The sequence below is a fragment of the Polistes fuscatus genome, unplaced genomic scaffold, assembly GCF_010416935.1.
Source record: "Polistes fuscatus isolate 324 unplaced genomic scaffold, CU_Pfus_HIC Scaffold13, whole genome shotgun sequence".
In the NCBI taxonomy this organism is placed as follows: domain Eukaryota; kingdom Metazoa; phylum Arthropoda; class Insecta; order Hymenoptera; family Vespidae; genus Polistes; species Polistes fuscatus.
Genome location: NW_025113031.1, coordinates 3,941,373 through 3,962,550, shown reverse-complemented (window position 1 = coordinate 3,962,550; position 21,178 = coordinate 3,941,373). Strand labels below are relative to the sequence as shown.

General features: G+C 36.8%; 1 protein-coding gene across 7 annotated transcripts in view; it reads right to left on the bottom strand.

The window, feature by feature from the left end:
- LOC122513973 (optomotor-blind protein-like) overlaps positions 1-21,178 on the bottom strand; it is a 93,052-nt gene that overhangs the window by 7,422 nt on the left and 64,452 nt on the right. For all 7 annotated transcript variants that reach the window (XM_043630535.1, XM_043630537.1, XM_043630538.1 and 4 more), the window contains 2 exons: positions 1,797-1,943; positions 804-880 (listed from right to left, as the gene is read on the bottom strand). In XM_043630535.1, coding sequence (XP_043486470.1) covers positions 804-880; positions 1,797-1,943 — 224 coding nt within the window. The remainder of the gene's footprint in view (positions 1-803; positions 881-1,796; positions 1,944-21,178) is intronic.

The window sequence follows — 21,178 nt, the reverse complement described above, 5'->3', positions numbered from 1 at the left end:
TTTCTAATCGTACGGGTTATATATATATATATATATAAAGTACTAGAACTAACATAGAATCGTATGCATAGGAAAGTTAACTTCATCAAAATCCACTTGAGTTTTCACCCCTGTGTTACCGAGATGAAAATTGAAATGGGCCTTTGGTGGCAAGGCGAGCAAACCAAAACTATTTCTCTCTCTCTCTCTCTCTCTCTCTTTGTTCGTCTATCCTTCTCAGTAACATCCCTCAGGGGGTGGTCTCACTGTCATAAGCTCATAAAGCCGCAATATTGAATACAAATGGACGCTTCTGCCAGGCTATACGGGGTGCAAATGAGGCCCGTGAAAGCAAGCAAGCAACCCTTAGAGCTCAGAGGGTGACCCTAAGGTCGGGATAATGGTACTGATCGAGGGGAAGCCAAAAAGGTCCACGATCAATTAGGTCGAGACGCGTACCTCGTCATCGGCTGTATTACTTGCTTCTTTGTCAAACGTTGCCAACAAAAAAAAAAGAAAGAAAGAGAGTCCACAAAAATTGTCTCACCAAGGTGGAAAAAAAAGAATAGTCGAGTAAGCAAAAAAAACCAGACAAATTTCCATGAAACTTTTTCTTTCCACTCAACGCAATTATGTCTATACGTTAATTTATAATGAAAATATATTTTTAATGAACTATATATGAGATACGTTATTTTCATTATTTCTAACTTACACGCGTATTTTGTTAATTATAATTATATAATATTATAATTAACAATGAGATATATATATATATATATATATAATAAAAAGGGAAGAAAAATTTTGAAAGCGATACTTACTTTTTTTCTCGTTTCCCCGCACCAGTGTCTCGGAATCCTTTCGCAAACGGGTTGTTATCGATCTTCAGTTGAGTTATCTGAAACAAACGTAATGGAAAAATATTAATATGAATTTTATTCTAAATTTGTAGAATTAGAAAAGTACGCGTTTGTTATCTCGTCGACAATTTGTTGCAATACTATAACACACGATAAGTCTAACATCTAATTATTATATTCATCGGAAGGTGAATATGTATTATCCAAAATATAGGATATTCGTAGAAAAATCTTAGGATTAATAAAACAATGTATAATAAATGATTCGTTTATCGATACGAAAACCCCCAAGATAATAAATCAATTAAGAAACAAAACGTAACGTACATTTTTAATAACGAGTCCAAACGATAATATCGCTATTGCAGATTTTATGAATCGAACTTACCAGGCCAATGAAATAGACAGCGAGCATTTATTTTTCAAGTAAATACCAAATGACAAATTGACGTGACGCGCAAGAGAGAGAGAGAGAGAGAGAGAGATATCGATATCGTAGAAAATTTTAATGAAGAGAAGTCATACAAATGATAAACAAGAAAAATATATTAAAATGTTTATAAGTGAATGAATATCGAATTCATCGATAGTAGACGGACTCGAATATTATATATTAAAAAAAAAAAACAAAAAACAAAAAAACAAAAAGAGATATTATAAATAAAAAAAAATATATAGATACATTTTATATACGAGTATTAAACGTGAAACTAATTATTGCGCAAAATAATATTATAAAAAAAAACTTTAATTATGAAATAAAAATGTGAACACGTTGATTATAAATGATTTTATTTAAGAAATAAACTTTTATACAATACTTATTTGTAAAGTATCGTAAAACGGGGAGAGCGAGAATTTTCTAATCAGTCGATGACCTCTATCTCTCTATCTATCTCTCTCTCTCTCTCTCTTTCTCGTATAAACGAGAAAAGGAAACCGGGGTTCACTCACCTTCTCGTTTTGATATGCCGTCACGGCAATGAATTCTGTCTCCTTGAAAACATAACTCCTGAACGTCGAGTAGGGAAGCTTCAAGATGTCATTGGCTCGTACTAGATGAAACCTCGGTTGGTATTTGTGCATAGAATTCAATATCGTCTGGAATAAAAAGAAAGGGAGCATACATTGGGACAGACTATTTTTTTTATACCAATTTATAATCGAACGAATAAACTCATTAGTAAAATGTATAATAATTATAATATAATACATTTTTTTTTCTTTTTTTTTTATTAATTCACAATAGAACGTCGATTTGTTAATTGTTTCGTTCATTCGTTTAATTGATTTCTTGATTATTTGTTATTAATTATTGTTATTAAATGTAAACATACATTTTTGATAATACATTTTTGTTTGTTATCGAAAGGATATATGTATGTACATATAGTATATCGATATATATCGTATTAATTAATTAATCGAAATTGTTTTCAAATCAATGCGAATTATTATTTGTAAGAAACAATATTTGATTGATTACTTATTGTATAAATTTACGAGTATGATCGACGTTCGATTGTATATAAAAATAAATTGAAAAAAAAGAAAAGAAACAGATATCAAAAAAGCAGGCAGTCTCGTAAATAATAAAAAGAAAAAGAAAATAATATTAACGATGGTTCTTCTTTTTTTTCGTACATGCAAAAAATTAAGAAGAACCATAAAGACATGGAATAAAACAGGCTACGTCATGCAATAAAAATTAGTTTAATAAATCTTCCCACTCGCAAATATTGGCGATATGCATTTGCTGATCGTTTAGGTGAAATCAACGTATAAGTATACTTAAAAGAAAATGAATAAAGAGATAGATAGATAGATAGATAGAAAGACATCTAAGACAAGAACTTAGATAATAGAAGATCAATAAGCTTAAGGTGCTTAATGGCGAAGTGAATAAATAATAAAGCAATCGCGTGTGTGTGTGTGTGATTATGTGTTTGTTACATATCACGTTCTATCGAAGTACTTCCCGCAATATTTCCTATTCCTATGAGTTTCGAACTAGCTATAAATCTTCATCGATCCGAATCTTGCAAGGGGAGAAGTCAAGTTGACAAGACGTTCATTTTTTCTAAATTTTACACAGATGCAGGGGTGGTCCATCAGGACAATACAGGGTGTACACAATAAAATCTAATACTTCATCTTACCGTTTGCACAGTAGACTTCTACAATTGTGTATCGAAAATAATGAAAGTATGGAATAATAATTAATTCGAAAATCATTGTAGCACAATCTGGAGTATTACAAAACGTTAGATCGATCATTCGAAATCGATCCGAAAGAGAACGGTTCATTTTCCATGATCTTTAGCCGGTTCCCACGTTGGTGAACCTTTTCTCAAAGAGAGAAGAAGAAGAAGAAGTATAAGAAGAATAAGAATAAGAAGAAGAAGAAGAAGCAAAGAGAGAGAGAGAGAAAAGACTTCTGTACTAAAGAGAAGCAACCGATCGAGAATAAGACAGAAAGAGACGGAAAGAGAAAGAGAGAGTAGTGGCATGGTTCGTACAGGTTCGTGATTCAAAGTAGGTGGGCCCCAGGTAGCCAGGACAGATAACACCCAGAGATTACCGCGGACAGAGTCATTAGCAGCGTCGGCTTCTGTGTCGGTCCATACTATTCTCTCACTTTTTTCCCTTTCTCTCTCTCTTACTCTCTTTTACCTTCTTCTCCGTCCTCTCTCGTGTGCTTTTATCTGGCCGGTCAATTCACGTGGCAACGATATATACGTTGGACAGTTTGAGATTTTCTCTCTCTCTTTCTTTCTCTCTCTTTCCGTTCGTCTTTCACAACCTTTTATCTATCTTTTTTTCATTCTCTGTCTTCCTTGTACTTTTATCCACCTTCCATCTCTTCTTCTTCTTCTTCTTCTTCTTCTTCTCGTTTCACCGACGTTTACTTACTACTTTTATATATTTATTTTCTCTTTTCGTATCTCTCTATGTCTCTCTCTCTGTCTCTCTTTCTTTTTCTCTGACTTTCGTGACCCGGCAAAATTCAACGCGAGTAGATTAGCCTCGAAATAAGAAATACTAATTGCTCCGATCGTTCCACCCTCCCCCCTCCCTCTCCACCCGTTCGCAGATATTTTCTTCCATCTCACATCGGCCACACAGATTCGTCAAGGGACATTTTTTTTTCAACTCGAAAGTCCTTAAAGACGACGGATTTGGTTTTTTTCTTTTCTTTTTTTCAACGATACCTTTTTTTCTTTGCAATAAGAATGACAGATAAATAAATAAATAAATAAATAGACGAAAAAAGTGGGAGAAAAGATAAGTGGAATACGCGTGAAAAAAAATAGACGAAAAGATCGAAATATATAAATGAGAATATGTATAAATAAACGAGAGAGAAAGATAAATACGTGAAAAAGTATACGAAAAGATAGAAATGTAAGAGAAAGAGAGAGAGAGAGAGAGAAAGATAAAAGGAGAGATACGTTAAAATAAACGAGAAAGAGATAAAGATAGCTATATGTGCGATAGAAAAGGGAGGGAGTAATATTCGTTTGATAGGCTAATGACAAACTCTTAGATTAGAGCTTATCACTTGGTCCAGCGCTAATTATTTCCACTTTGTGCCGAGCCGATTGCCGACACCGTAATGGCGACTGCTATACCACGTTCCCCGTCTTTCTCGTAATTTTTTTTTTTTTTTCTTCTTTTTCTTTTTCCCTCTTCCTCTTGGGGGATCTTTATTCATTGCTCCTCCGAACTCTCGTCAACTCCATTCCTGAATCTCTCGATTATCGGCATCGAAGCTTCTCTTTCGTGTGAACTTCTTGACCTATGTATCCATCCATTTCGATATCATCCTCTCTCTCTCTCTCTCTTTCTTTCTTTAGTATAGTATTATATTTTGATTGGTACATTGCGCGCGTATTTTTTTTCTTACCTAATTGGACGTTCGTAAATCAAGAAATCTTAATTATTGCAGAATTATAATTATATCGGATTTAAAAATGAATGCAAATGTTGTTAATCGCTAATCTCTTTCGTCTGTCTCTCTCTCTCTCTCTGTTATTTTTTCCTTTCTATATTTTTTTTTCTCTTTGGAAGGGGGCGGTGGTGTTTCTTGGTTCTTTTTCCCCCGATGAAAATTTATTTCAATATTTTCTTTTTCATTTGTTATTTATTTTATTATTAGCATACTTGCGTATACAAGTATACTACTCTATGCTTGTATAAATGTTAATAGTCAAGGGTCAAATAAATATTATAATAAATGTAGTAGTAGTAGTGGTAGTCCACTCCCTTTCTTCCCCGTTTTTCCTCCCACTCCTCCTCGTCCTGGGTCGTAGGGAATCGTCGTCCTTTTTCACCATAGCCACCGCCTCCAGGTTCGTCCTATGACGCACGCGCGCGCGCGCAGAGTAAACCTTAAGGCTCATAGGTGTACCTAACTTATGTACCAGCCTTTGCTAAGTAACCTTATGACCGTCATCGGTTAACTTAATTTCAATGAAAAAGTTTGCTCTTTTTTTTTTTATCTCTCTCTTTATCTTTCTTTCAACTATTTCTTATTTGTGCCCATAATTGTGAAAGTGGTGTAATGGTAAGTCAAAATTAAAAACAAGAAGAAATAAGTTTATCAGTTATTTCACACCACATTATTTTAAACTGATAAATGAATTCAATGTCATGTTCACGATATATTGTCAAAAAATGAATCGTTAGATAACATTTGTTATTTCAATATTACGTAGAATTCATTTAGTATTCAAATGTAATTTTTTAAATATTTCGAAAGAAGAGATATATGATTTACGATTAGATCACTTTCATAATTATGGGCACATTTGTTAATACAACAACCTTTTTGATTTGCTTTTTTTTTTCCTATTCTCTTTATGATGGTACTACATAGTATAATTTATACGTATATACGTACATATATACATACATATAGGCGTATATTATATAAGGGTGGTTTTGTGGCACCATCAGAGTGGCGCCACCTTGGCTGAAAACGGCGGAGGAAGGAAAGTTTTTCCTAAAAGCAAGAAGGCTAGGCAACCAAGACGAAATAGTCTTGGGTAAAAGCTGCGGCAACACAAATACACACACACACACACACAACAAAAAGGGTGAGAGAAAGAAAAGACGTCGTAAGGGAGAGGAAAGAAAGGGAGGAGGAGGAGGAGGAGGAGGAGGAGGTGGTGGTGGTGGTGGAAGAGGAAGATGGAAGAAAGACTCCGCTGTTATATGCCATACCATGGTATGCCATGGTATGCTATGCTGCTGTGCCTGCTGCTTGTCCTGGTATCGACCGCCTGAAAAAGGGGTGGATTTTTCTACCTCTGGGCGGAGGACCAACCTTAAGAGAGGGTCGTGTTCTCTGGACTTTAAGAAAGGCCCCTACACCTTTTTTACGACCAACATTATTTTTCGATAACTCCAAAACAGATTTTTAACGTTTCTCTCTCTCTCTCTCTGGATCGTTAACAAAATTATAAAAATATTGAAATTTAGGAAAGATTATGAACAAACAAAGATGTTATAAATAACGTTCGTTAAATAATATCTTCCAAACGTATGGAATCGAAAATCTTGAGAACAATTGATACTTAAGGAAAGCCGATCGAGAATTTCATCGATTGATGATAAATGGATTGATGGATTAAAGGTAAGAGGGAAAGAGAGAGAGGAATATAGGAGGGTCGAGGAATGAATCCTCAGGGATTCCTCTGCCACTTACTCGCCCGGAAGCTAATTGGACCGAATCGGGGGTGGCTTTCCCATCATCCGGTTCGGGCATTATGGCCGACTCGCACGTAAGCTGAGCAAGCGACCAATCAGAGAGCGACGAGGTGGAACGTTTCGTGGTTCCTACCTTACCTTCTCTTTCTCTCGCACTCTCTCCCTCTTTTTCATATACACACAAACGTGTATGTACGTTCCCTTTCTTTTTCTAAGGTAGCGTGCGAAGATCCGCCATAAACATTTACCAAAGAAACCATCCAAGAGACTTCGTATCAACCCCCTCAACCTTTTTCTTTACCTTCTGGCCCCCACCCCTTACGAAATTAGGAACGAGTCTAAATAGAAACTAAAAGAGATGATATAAGGGTGGGCAAATTGATAAGCCATGTTTCGTATTATTAATTATGCGATGATACGATTCAAAAAAATAATCAGATTTAGGGTTGATATCGGTTAGATTGATACAAAATTCAATTCAATGATCTTCTTTATCTTTCCCCCCACTTCTGTGAGACGTTATAAATGATTTTAGAAGATTAATACAATTGAGAATAAGTAATAAAAAGAAAAAGTGTTCGTCGAAGTAATTTAGTAACGCGTGAATACGAAAAATTAATAAGAATAATTCAATTAGATGATAAATAAAGCGACGAATGGTTTCAACGAATCACGTTTGAATAAAACCACTGTGTGCCGTTGCTGTTGCTGCTGCTGCAACAGCGATAAACGTTATCGACTGTTCAAATGCGATTCCTCGATCGTTTAATCTACGAATGAAGGAGTATTAAATGCGTCCTACAGACACTCGATATATAAATACACATATTTTTTTTTTTCTTCTTCTTTTTTTTTTACGTCGAGGAGAATAGAGGAGGCGATTAAAAGAAGGCAAAAAAAGAGGAAGGAACAATAAATAAATAAAAAGAAAAAAAAAAGAGTGCTTTTAATCCGATCGAAGAGAGGCTCGAGAGTCTTCAAGAATGCGTATGAATTTATAAGCATGTATAATCGGGTGCTCTCGATATTTCTAATCGATTTCAGATATTTACGTAGTACCTTTATTGCATTTTTGCAAATCTCTCACTTTCACGAATGAATCTTAATAATCGGTAATTATAATTAATATTGTACATTGCGTTATGTATATTATTTGGTTGCACGTTTTTCTTCAATTGAAAATATGAATTTTTGAATTTTTGTATATATATATACATACAATATTGTGAAAAGATTAATTTATTAGTATATATTAATTATTATTATTATTATTATTTTCTTTTTTAAATAATTATATTTGTAAGTTTCATTTTTAATGAAACTATGAAAAAGTATTTTCTATTTGTTTGAAAAGGAAATCTATGATAAAAGTGGTCCTAGTTATAGGTACTCGTACTCGATATCGAAATAATCGATCTAAATCGTTGTGGAAAAATCAGAAAAACGATCGATATTTCTCATAGCGTAAGGATGAAACAATGCAATGCTTTTTACGTGTACACTCGCGCTCTGCCAAAGCTAAGAACTAACAAAAAGCATCTTTTCGCTTTCTCTTTCTCTCTCTCTCTCTCTCTCTCTCGTTGTAGATCCCTTCAGGAATAGAGCAAAACGCAAACGCTTGGTGTATTTTCGGCTCCTGGCTTTTGCTTATGTCAGAGACGCGTGCTTATGCGAAAAATCGTCGTTTTCCTCTCCTACCAGGCGGCTTTTGTTCATTGAGGAGAGATGCTAAGGGGAAGGAAAACGTTCTCGACGAAAAGCACCGAGTTTTTTACCTTTGCTCTGGTTGCTTATGGAAAAAAAGAAAAAGAAGAAGAAAAAGAAAAAGAAAAAGAAAAAGAAGAAGAAGAAGAAGAAGAAGAAGAAAAAAGACAAAATAAACGTCACCCTCGATCGAAGGGTAGAGAAGAATCTTCCTTTGATGGTATTCTCTCTTTCTCTCTCTCTCTCTCTCTCTCTCTCCCTGTCACGTGGAAATATATGTTTGAGAAAGATGAGAAATGCTATAACATGGTATGCTTGTGTTCGCTGAAGCGAGAAGATTGCAAGTGTGAAATTGTCGTTGATATTTGATACACACATATATGCGTGTAGGTTTTTTGTGTATATGTATATAAGCGAAGGGAGATAAAAAAGGTTTTCATCGGTAGTTAAAAAAGAGGGACAAAGAGAGAGATTATTCGAAATATTCCAAGAGTTTGCTTTACTGTCGTTCCTTCATAAGTAAAAAAATAAAAAGTTTTATCTGCATAGACGACGTATAATATAGGGTGCTTTCAAATATTTTTTTTGTTTTTTTCTTTCCTTGTTTTTGTTTTTTGTTTTTTCGTCGTGTCGTAAGTATCTATCACCGATGAAACAATTATATAGCATTTGAATAATTAGTTTCTTTGCTTTTTTGAGATCTCTATCGAACTATCGAAATTCTAAATCGTAATTTTTATTCGACGATGTATACGAAAAAGAACAAAATTAATAATATGTTCATCAAAATATGTTCTAACTTTTCGTACGTATTCTATAAAACAAACGAAAAATAAAGAAGAGTGGAGGAGGAGGAGGAGGAGGAGGAGGAGGAGGAAAACGAAAATAAAAAAAAAGAAAAAGTAAAAATAAAAAAAATGAAAAAAAAGGAAAGGAACGGAGGGATTATCAAGCGGAGCTGAAAGTACGGTGGCAGGTTTTTCTCGGCCGGTAGTTCGTGTTCCATGGGACAATAAACTCGGCCTGGAAACGAAGGGGGTGGTTCTCTAGATTCTTTCTCTTTCTCTCCTACATCGAGGGGGTTAGTTTAGCCAGAGCTTTCAGCCTTCCGGCATCCTTCCCTTTTTCTTTTCTTTCTACTCTCTCTCTCTCTCTCTCTCTCTCTTCGTTCTGTTCTTTTTTACTTTTTCTTTTTCTTTTTCTTTTTTTATACGTTTGACCTCGCCATGAGAGAAAATCACAGGGTCGTAACACCTCGACTGGAAATGAATCCTCTGGTGTCGAGCACCCTGGCACAACATTTCGAGGTATCGCCGAGGGTAAAAAAAGAAAAAAAGAAAGGAAGAAAAAAAAAGAGAGTCGGATTGATATAATCGCTTTCAATCAGCGCCATTGTTGTTGGTCAGCTTTATCGGACTCACCCCGGTGTACCCTCTCTCTCTCACCCCTTCAAGAGAGTGACAGAGGTCATTTGAAAAAAAAAAAAAGAAAAAAGCCGAAAGAAGAATAGTTCTATTAATGAAATACGAATATCGTCTTTTTTACCAAGAGAGAGAGAGAGAGAGAGAAAGAGATTAAATAGGGTTCGAAGGGTTGCGAGATAAGTATGATCTTCCTTTTAATGGAAATTTAAATAACGATTAGTCTAATCGAACGAATTAGAAATTTTTATTATCGGTGTATTCGCAATTGTTTCATTTGCGTCGATTCAAAACTTTCTTTATTGTTATATGAATATTATTATTATTATTATTATTATTATTATTATCACACGGAAGGATTCCCAATTCATAAATGTAATACAATTTTGACAAAATATTGGATTAACTAAAATTCACCTATTTTTTTTTTTTGGTTTTTTTTCATACAAATCGAATATTTCGCGCGTGGATTATAATTTTAATTAATTTTCAATTCGTGAAATCTTAGGTCTCTGTTGTCTTTGCAAAAAGACGAATAGAATCGTGCCAGGGGTTTCATGTATTTAATCTATCGTCGTCGTCTTCGTCTTCGTCGTCGTCGTCGTCGTTGCTTGATTTTCTTTTATTCTTTCTCATCCTCTCATCTTTCTTTTCTTGAATTATCGGAACGCCCTATCGCTCTCGACCTTTTCGAGATACAAGGATAACCTTAGAGTTCGGCACCGACCTCTATCACGATTCGGTTCTCAATAATTCGACGTAATGACGACGTCTTCTTTCTTGCTTTCTATTTTTTATTCCTTTTTTTTTCTTCTTCTTCTTCTGTATTTAGTATAGTTTTTATAAGCAAAAAAACCGATCATTGTTTTGTTCTTATAAAAAAAAAAAAAAGTATAATATATAAATGCGTGTGCGAATAAATTTAAAGTTATATAAAAAATATAATTTATAAATGAATAAATTTAAATGTAATCGAAAGAGAAAATTGTATGATAAAAAAATAATAGATCGAGGATAGAAAGAATAGAAAATAAAATGAGTAATAAAATAGAATGAAAAAAAAAAGGAGCGTGAAAGGAACCGAAGAGGTAAGCGTTAGCAGGTTGAAGTCCGAAGACAAGACGAGGACACTACTCGGAGAGGTTTAGGTCACTTCTGGAAGCAGTTTGTGTTTGCCAAGGCATCTGTCGTCGGAGAATATCGCTTGTTCTTGGTGTCTCGAGTACCACGGAAGGTGTCTCTTCGGAGACTTTCGGTAAAAACTTAAAAGATTTCATTTGAACAACCCGAGTAATAAAAGGTATACAAAAAATCCAAGAAAGAAAGAGAGAGAGGGGGGGGAATAAGAATACAGACAAATATAACGTGTGTGAAAGAGTAAAATAAAAAAAAAAGGATTTACAAATAAAATAAAATTATAATTTCATTTCAAATATAGAAAATAGAAATAGGGGAAAAAAAAATAAGATAAATGGATAGAAGGATAGAACGCAACAGAGATAGAGAGAGATAGAGAGACTAGAAAATTGAATAGAGAATAGAAAAGAGAAAGATTGATGGGATGAAATAAAATGAGAGAGAAAAAGGAAGAAAGAAGGAGAGAGAGGAACATTCCGTGCAAACACGGCAGCGAGTGTGTCTCCTACAGAGGCAGTAAGTAAGTTGGTTAAGCAGAGGTCCTAAAACATTCAAACGACAAACAGTAAAGAGCCTTCCTCTTTCTTCGGTTCTCTTCTGGTTCGGTCTGTTCACCCGTCGAACGTCCATTAGTAGAGTTTGCGCGGCGGCGCCTCTGATGTCGACCGATCACTGTGAACCCTCTTCTTTACCCTCCTCTTTATCCTCCTCTTTACCCTCCTCCTTACTCCCCCCTTTACCCTCCCCGTCCCTCTCATCGGCAAGATATCGACGCGCGTACCGGCCAAATAAATTACCTCGCAACCGATTCCTGCTTCTACATTATTTTTCGTTCCTTCACTTTTTATATTATAGTAAATACCTGTTTGTTTTTCTTTGTATTTGGTCACAATTTCTTTTTTTTTTTCCCTAGGAAAATTTTGTTTCTATTGGGGGGGGAATTTGTACGAAACGTATTCGGACGCAACAATCACGATGTTATTTATATTAAATCAAAAATGTGATTTATATATACGTAATATTAGGGAATTATTTAATAAGCAATTTGTAAGAACCGAATTTAGGATTCACCTGAAACGATCTAAAGATTTATGACTGAGAAATAGTCGGGGAAGAGAATTCCTTGGAAAAAGGGAGTTTCAAGGAGAGAACCTGGGCTTACTTACAATCCACTTATACTGCTTCTAACGAAAAGTAACTTTTTTATAGGCTGGCCTAATTCGCAACAGATGGTAGAAGACTGAAAACAAGGGTCGAACGAGCTATATCGAAAGTTAAACTCTCCGTAATATTTGTCGACGGAAGGAATTCTTATCGACGGTTTACAGATAGATACCTATTTATTCCTTCTTCGTTTAATTTCAAGGCCAACGTTACACGAATCGATCGCTCATCGACTCGACAGTCTGTCTTAGAAAAATCGATAGTCCCAGACCACTTAACCCTAGCGAAGCTAGCGAACGTCAAAAGAATACGCGAGAACACACATCCGAGAATGAAACGATAATGTGTTTTAATCGAATATTTCGGTCGTCGAAATAAAATCCTTCGATAAAATCATTGAAAACAACAAATTTCGATCGTTAATTATAAATAATAAAGAACGAATATCATCTTCCAACCACCACGCGCACCACGTAAAATTATCATTGACTGCTTTCTTTAAAGCGGATTCTGATAGAACTTTGGCTTCTCGATGAATAAAAAGAAAAAAAAGAAAAGAAAAGAAAATAAAAGGAAGAAGAAGAAATGGGAAGAAAGGAGTCAGAAATCCGCGAATTGAAGGGACCTTCCGTGTATTCGTCATCTTCTTGGCGCCAAGAAAAAGAGGGAGAGAGATAGATGTAAAGAGTAAAACGGGGGTAAGAAGCGGCGAAACGTCTAAATCGACGTACGAGAGAAAGAGAGAAAAAAAGGAGAGAGAGAGAGAGAAGGAACGAGTGCTCATTATGTTTCGGTAATTAGCCGAATCCAACGGGTGTTTTCAATTTAGTCAAAGAAGCCGCTTGTATGTTGGTCTGGTTCATTGCGAGGGAGTAGTAGGTGCTGCGGCTAAAAAGACTCAGAGAGAGAGAGAGAGAGAGAGAAGAAGAAGAAGAAGAAGAAATTCACGAGAAGAAGAAGAAAAAGCTTGCCACTTTCTGCCTCTCTCTCTCTCTCTCCCCTTTTTGGTATGCAGCTCGTACGATTGAAATTCTTTTGAAAGAGGAAGAGGCCAACGCAAGACGTATGCTTTTTTTTTTTTGTTGCCCATGAATTTTACGAAAAGAAGGGTTGCACGTAGAGGCTGCTGCTGCTGCTGTTAATATCCCTGTAAGATTGTGAATTTATGTAAACCGCTGTAGCACAAGAATTTCTACGTATATTATGAAATGATTGTACGTTGCATTCTTATATATATATATACGTAAAGAAAAAATTGTCTAATTATGATAAAACATTCGGTGCGTTTCGAATCACGATTATTTAACATCTCTGATAATCAATCATAATTTTTCTTCCGCGAAGATTGATGTAAAGCTTCCTCCTACCAGCGTGAAATTGATTGAAGTACTCCATTATCGACTAATAATAGTGTCTACGCGCGTGCATATATGTGCATGGAACGAAGTGGAGTAAATGAAGTCATATCCGGTGTTCTCGAAAAAAAAAAGAAAAAGAAAAAGAAATTGCGAAGTCTAACTGCACTCTCTGCTTCGGCTTTTAATTATCTTACTTCTTCTAATTGTTTATTTCGGATGAAAACATTTTTCGAGACGTAAGGAAAAAGAAAATGAGAAGTGAAGTCTGGCACATGATCCTTCTTTCTCTCTCTTAATAGCCAACTCGTACGATTGAAGTTCTTTTGGAAAATGCACGTTTTACGCGGCTAATAAGACCCCCCCACTTTTCTTCATTTTTTTATTATCATTATTATTGCAAAAACGAAGGTTGGGAGTTACCACTAATGTCATCGTACAAATTCGCGAATTCGCGCGTGTATATGTGCGTACATGTGAAGTCGAATTAATGAAGTTGAATTATCCGACGTTGGCGTAAAAAACATTGCGAAGTCGAGCTTTTATTTGCACTACTTCTTACTTCCAATTGTTTGTTCAAGTTTAACGAAAAAAATGAAGTGAAGTCTGCTGAGCAATCTGAAAACTCTGACTCTCTCTCTCTCACTCTCTCTTCGCAGGTGCATACCATAATTTTTTTCAAAAAAGCCATGTTTTCACCTAAGAAGTATGGATTTTTTTCGAAACGGAACTTATGCGATAAACCAGCGAGGATATTCCTGCGAATTTATGCGCGTGTGCGTATGTTTACGCACATGTACGCACATGTGTACGATGAAGTAGAGTTAATGAAGTCAAATATTCAAGGCTGGCGAAAAAAAATTGCGAAGTCTAGCTTCTAATTGCTTTATTCCGTACTTCGTATTGTTTATTCAAGTTGAAAAAACGAAGTGAGAGAGAGAGAAAGAGAGAGGGAGGGTGGGAGGGAGGGGAGAGAAGGAAGAGGGAGGAAGGGGGTTTCACGAGAAGATGAAGTAAAAGCATGGCAGACGGTCTCTCTGACTCTGCTGGAACGTAGTTTGCTCGTACGATTGAAATTCTTTTGAAAAAGGCGCGTTTTCGTAGCAATGCTGTAAAAGCCCTACCTACATTTTTTCTACCTTGCTCTCGCGAATATATACCTGCGGATATATGCGAATATATAAGCATATTCGCGCGTGTGCGTATGCGTGTAATGAAGTAGAGTTAATGAAGTGAAATATCCGTAGTTTGTAAAAAATGAAAAACGAAATTGCGAAGTCGAGTCAGTCAGTGCCGATATCATGGCTTCTAATCGAGTTACTTCTTATTTCCTATTATTTATTTCAAGTGGAAAAAACGAAGTATGGTAGTAAAAGGTAAAAGAGAATTAATCCCCGTTCGAAAATGCAATTTATCGAGAATTCTCAAAGTCGATATTCGCGATTATATGTTCTAATCAAAAAGTTAGATATTATTATTTTTCAAATTAAATAATCATAATAATAATAATAATATCGCAGTAAAATCATTCTAATCAGATTTGCAAAATCTTCTAATTACCCCGGGAAAAATATTTCCAATCGTTAATACCGCGAACCTTTTCCTAAAAAAGAAAAAGCAAAAGAAAGAAAGAAAGAAAATAAAAGAAAAATAAGAAGAGAAAGGAGTAAACATCCACATAATTTAACTTTCATTTGAAATAACTAATTGTAGAGAATCAAACGTGATTAATTACGCCTTATCTCTCTCTCTCTCTCTCTCTCTCTCTCTTGGAATATATCTCGGTTGTGTTGTCGATATTAACAGTGGGAGTCGGCCATATTGAAAAATGAGTTGAAATGATAAAATGCAATCTGGAGGGCCGATAATGGAGGAGGAGAGCAAGAGAAAGAGAGTATAAGTAAGAGGTAGAGAGGAGGAGAGGTAGGTGGTGGAGTAGGGAGGAGGTTGAGGACGCTTAATGGGTCCGCTTCGTCGGGACGGCTTCCTGCTTAACGCCGAACCACTCGCCTACGTCCGCTTGTTCCCTAATTCTGATTCGTCCTCTCTCTCTCTCTCTTCTCTCTCTTTCTCTCTGCATGTCTGTCGAGCTCGTCCAGTAGTCAGTCTGCTTATCTTTCTCTCTCTCTTTTGCTCAGTCACTCTCTTACTGTGTCCCCCTCACTCCTGACAGTCGGTCGGTCGATCAATTCGCCAATCATAATTTCTATCAGAGCCACCTCCGGGTGACGATAGCCGACAATCACGAGATTGCCGGACGCCTTTTGTCTCCCGCACCAGCAGCACCAGCACCAGCATCAGCACCAGCACCAACACCAGCACCTCCTCCTACACGAGCATCGACCATTGGTCAATCTTTTTTGCCACGTGTTTTGTGCGTAGCGTCACTCGGAGTATACGTTATATTTTGTTTCCTTCCTTTTGAAATATCTCTAATTATATTTAATATTATTTTTGTTTATTCTGAGAAAGTTGTTTTTCTATTTCTGATTATATTATATTATATTATTTTCGATTGGAATGTTCGTCGGTTATTTATTTTGAACAATTTTTATTTTGTTAGATGTTGCAATCAAGTATTTTATCGAGTATATTCAGGTGCGATGTATTTCTTGTTTTTTTTTTTTTCTTTCTTTCTTTTTATGACTGAGAGAATCGATTTTTTACGAGACTGTTCGAGGATACGTTTGTTATTTTTTTTTTTATTATGGTTTTAATGTTGGTTTAATAGCTGTTTCCGTTAAATGTTTGAATTAGGTAACGATTCGATATTAATTAATTCTGATTGGTATTTTTTTCAACCTCCCCTCCGCCCCGTTCTTTTTTCTATAGTTTCCAATTTAAGTTTTATTGCTGTTCTTTCTTTTTTATTATCGAATTAGTTAACGATCGTGTGAAATATTTTGTAGAGAAATTAAATTTTCGCGCAAATGACTGCAACCATCGACGATTGTATTACGCGAACAATAAGATTTAATACTCGAACGATAATATTGGTATTAATGTCACGGTAAGAATTGAAAAATCGATTACGAGTATCATCGACGAGAACGACGTTCTTACACCCTGTATTCCGTGTAAGAAAAAAAAAAAAGTGTGAAAAAGAAGACGAAGAGGAGGAGGAAGAAGAAGAAGAAGAAGAAGAGGAGGAGGAGGAGAAGAGGAGGAGAAGAGGACGTTGCGGTTAGCTAAGAAAGAGTGCAAGAGAGAGGAGTGGTTTTGCCTTCGGCAGGTGGAAAAATTTCGCACGAGAAAGCTTTCCTCGAGAAGCTTTGCTTACGAGAGAGAGAAAAATACGAAGGGTGAGAGAGAGAGAGAGGGGGAGAGAGAAAGAGGGTGCAAAAGGGAGAGTTTTTCTCACGTTCGCGATTCGTCAAAGCTGTACGATCTTTTACACATATGTGTGTAAGTGTGTTCGCGAATGTATAAATCTCCCATGTGTGTAGATATAAATGACACGCATACAAAGCAAGTACAAACACGCGTACAATAGACGTAGAGGTAAGACTCGACGTACTTTTTTTTTCTTTTTTTCTCTTTTTTTTTTTTTTAAATATGTAATGTGTGACGATGTAATTAAGCGACCGCTGCTCGACTCCCAGCCACTTCTACCCGACGACCAAGAAAAACTCTGTAGTTTCCGTGAAGAAACGAGAAGACAAAGTACCTGCTGCTTCAGATAAAAGCGATAATATTTCTTTACTTTTCATTCCTTCTATCTTACACGCACACACACACACGTACATATATATATATATTTATACGTTTCTTAATGATATATTATCTTCATATTTTTATACGTTAGAAATTTATCATTGTTTTACAATCGTCGATTAAAAAAAAGGAAAAAGAAGAAGAAAACAAAATGAACGATCGAATTCATTGCTTAATCGTTCCAGTATTCGATTTGATATTAGAAAAAGGACGTCGAGACGATCTCTCAATAATAAAAAAGAGTAACAAATTCCAAGAATAAAAATCATGAATAGCAGCAGCAACAGCAGCAACAGCAGCAGCAGCAGCAGCAGCAAACTATGAAACTAAAACGCATAGGTGAATTCTCCGAATACTGAGAGTTCCTGACTGGCTACTTTAAGAAAGGACAGAAGATGTTCCTTCTCTCTCACACTTACTCACTCTCTCCGTCTGTCCAAGCAAACTCCGGTTCGTCCTCCCACTCCAGCTCCTTTCACGGAAGATGATGGCGAGGCATATAGCCTGCAGGGCTACGGTTCGCTGCCTCTCTTCTATCCTCCTACCTCCCTCTTTCCTTCTCTCTCTCTATCTCTCTCTCTTTCTCTCCTTTTTCCCGTCGGTTAACTCCTGCGCAGGAGGAGAAAAAGGACGACAAGGAGATGTATATAAGAGACGGAAGATGATGGACCGAAGTAGGAGGAGGAAGAAGAACTAGATGGTTACCTTGGTAGGTAGATATAATGTAGCCAGCTGTAGGCAGTCGGTAATCACATGTTTGTTTAACCTCCAAAACCCTTCATCTACTAGCTTCTCCCTACCTGCCCCCTCCCCCCCGGTCCCCACCCCTTTCGACCACCCTAACGCGACCTGGAACTCTTCTTCTCTTAGGCCACCCTGGCAAACTCAAACAAAGATGTCGTTTCTTCTTTTTTCTCTTTCTCTCTCTCTCTCTCTCTCTTTATCTTATCCTTTAACTATATACTCCCATCTCTATCTTTTTCGAAAGAAATCAAGGCAACCTTTAATAGAGGGTATCCAACCAACGATGATGATGGATAACCTTACTTGTCTCTTCGTAGTAGCTATTAGACTATACATTTCACGCTTTTTAGAATGGTATCGAGCCGTGAAAGTTCTCGGGTCAATTGCGAGCCTCGTTCATTTCGTATGACAGTTAAAAATCTTACGAGATTAATTGTTTTTCTTGCTTTTTTTTTCTTCTTTTTTTTTCTTTTTGGTAATCAACCGCACGCTGCTGCGGATAATACGATCGTCGAATTTTGACCAGGATTATTGTTAGAGTAACGTTGACTTAACGAATTCGAACGGTTCGGTGTGTCATAAAAAATAAATAAAACGCGAAGTTAGAGAGCGAATGGGTGGAAAAGAAAAGAAAAGAAAAGAAAAAGATAGAAAGAGCGGGTTTTCAAGTTGTTTTGGAAAAAGGGTCGTCGTCGGCGCCGCGGAGTCGCATTTGATGTAAAACTCTTCTTTCTCTTTGGCTTTGCCGATAGAGGCGAGAAGTGTCGGAAAACGGTAGTCGATGGGAACCGCATGCGGGATTTTAAAGAACGTCACGAAGCAGAGTGGACGGAGTTTATCGTCCGGCCATGGCGAGAGGCGGCTCGATTAAAGGCAATGCTTCCTTATCTACCGGGTGTCCCGGGCTTTTATCTTAGTGGTAAAGGATTCCCGTGTTTTCAAGGAGATAGATCTTATTTATGCGAGCCCTTTCTCGGCTACCGATTAAATCGATCTACGCCATTGCCAACGCTTTATCCCAACATCCCATTTCCAGGTTCGACGAAAAAATCATTTCCATTTGTTCCTTTATTTCTTCTCCCATTATTACCACATTTATTTTCAATATTATCTTTCGGGTGTTATATATTTGTGACAGTATGGACGAAGTTAAATAATCGCGTTGGATTAGAAAGTTATTTTCATTAACTTTCTTATCCGAATAGGAAGAAATTATTTAATCGTAGGTACGATCTGTACTCGAAATGAGTTAGTCTAATCTTGCGGCACGTCGTACGCGATACCATAATATTGCTTTAATATAAGTCGGCGTATAATCACTTATGGAAAGAGAGAAGGAGGGAGGGAGGGAGGAGGGAAAGTAAAAAAAGCGTCGAGGCATAGGAAACCTCGCGTTATTAAAATATCGCGAGGAACGAGGAAATGCGATGCGAATCGTGGAAAACTTGAAAAATCTCATCCACCCTTTTAACTAGAAAATTTCAACGTTCTTATCGTTTTATAGACTTGCCAAGTTTACTACCGATAACTGTTGAATTTCATTTCCAAGTAAAATCGTGAAAAATCATTTCTCGAGGCTATCGATAAGACTTAAATTCATTCGGCTTCCTGAATTCTCTCTCCCAATCTAATAGGAAGAAAAAAAGAAATAGAAAATAGAAAAGAAGAAACAACAAAATATCGGAAAGAAAAGAAAAGAAAAGGTAGAAACGGCAGGTCGTTGTATACCTGCTTGTTAAGGTCCCGATGCCCAGGACTATTCGTTGAAAGTTTCAACAGTTAAAACAAAGCCTGCTGAGTCGAGGTACAAAGAAGAAGAGAAGGATGGGACACGTTCCTTGTGGTATCTTCGAGAAGGGGTTAGAGAAGGATAGACTATATGACGATGTAGAAAGAAAGAAGGAAAGAAAAACACGCGCGGAGAGGGAAAGAGAAAGAGAGAGAGAGAGACTGTCCGAAGGTGAGCTCATCTAAATCACAAATCTCAGACTCCATCAGCACACCTCCAACGATAGAGTCCACAGTTAATAACCAGGCTGGTGATCTTAACATAGGTGTATGTGTTCGTGCGTGTCTTGATGTACCCTGAAACTCCTCCTGTATCCAATCCTCTCGTTCTCCACCTCCAATACATCGTGAGACTGGACTTTACGTGTTACTTTACTACCACGTTTTAACTTAGCTTCGTGTTCTCCTTCCTACGCGAATGCGCGAGCGTGTTGGCGCGCGAACGTTCATATAGGTGCAAGGGGGAAACGGTCGAACTGCTCGCTCTCCTGCGCCTGTGCTGGTTAAACAGACCCCCCGCGACTTGGCGCCAGGGTGCTCCGCCTTCCACGGATCTTCTTTCTCTTTCATTTTTTCCTTTTTCTTCTTCTTCTTCTTCTTCTTCTTCTTCTTTTTCCATTTTTTCCTTTTCTACGACATAACACGAGAATCTTTTCTCCTTCGATTTTTGGACCGAACGCTTTCATTGCCCCTCGCATCCCAAATCGATTGTACAATAGTTACATATTTCTTCTCATCCCCGTTTAAACTTCCAAATATTTCTCCTTCCTTTCGATTCGTACTCGGAATCAAAAAAGAGAACGACAATTAGTTTGGAACCCTCCTTATTGCTCGTTTTCTTCGACACCGATGATCAATATTTAAAAGCTGTGCGCGAGATACTCGTTGGAACACTTTTATTTTAACGATCCCCATTCCTCCTCCGTTCCTGTCTTTGTGGATTCTTGCCAGAGGCGATTTCTCTGATAGTTAGGCACCTTGGTTAGGTGCGACTACCATATTACAGTAGACTATAATAACGATCTTGGTCTCTCAACACGAATCTCCTTGATTGCTGCCACAGCTATCACATCGTAATATCATCCTGTTTAACAACGCGCCTGACATTGTATCTTCCTATTTCTCTTAACAGACTTGCAAATTCGTTTCTATGTGTATCATCATTATAATAATACACCTTCCACAGTTAATATGATATTTTGTAACGAACAAATTTGTACCAAATGAGATACCTCGAGAAATGAGTCGTATCCTCGAACATTTCAGTTCAAAGGGGGTTAACCCGTTGCAATGTTATTTCTTTTTTTTTTTTTCTTTCTATTTTTTTCCTTTTTTTTGTTAAATCGACTCTCGAGTCAACCGTGATCCGATTTTAATATCAAACTAATTTATATTCGATATCATTTCGAGTTTCCATTAAACCGAATGAATTATCCTGGTAACAGGGAGATACCATATAATGCAATGGGATTTTGAAGAAGAGATCAATTTTCTTGGTAAATTTGAGGGGAGGATGATTTTCCCACGAACTTACCACCCACAATCTTTGGGGTTGTTCAAGGTCAAGCACACAGGTAACTGCCTCGAAAGACAGCCT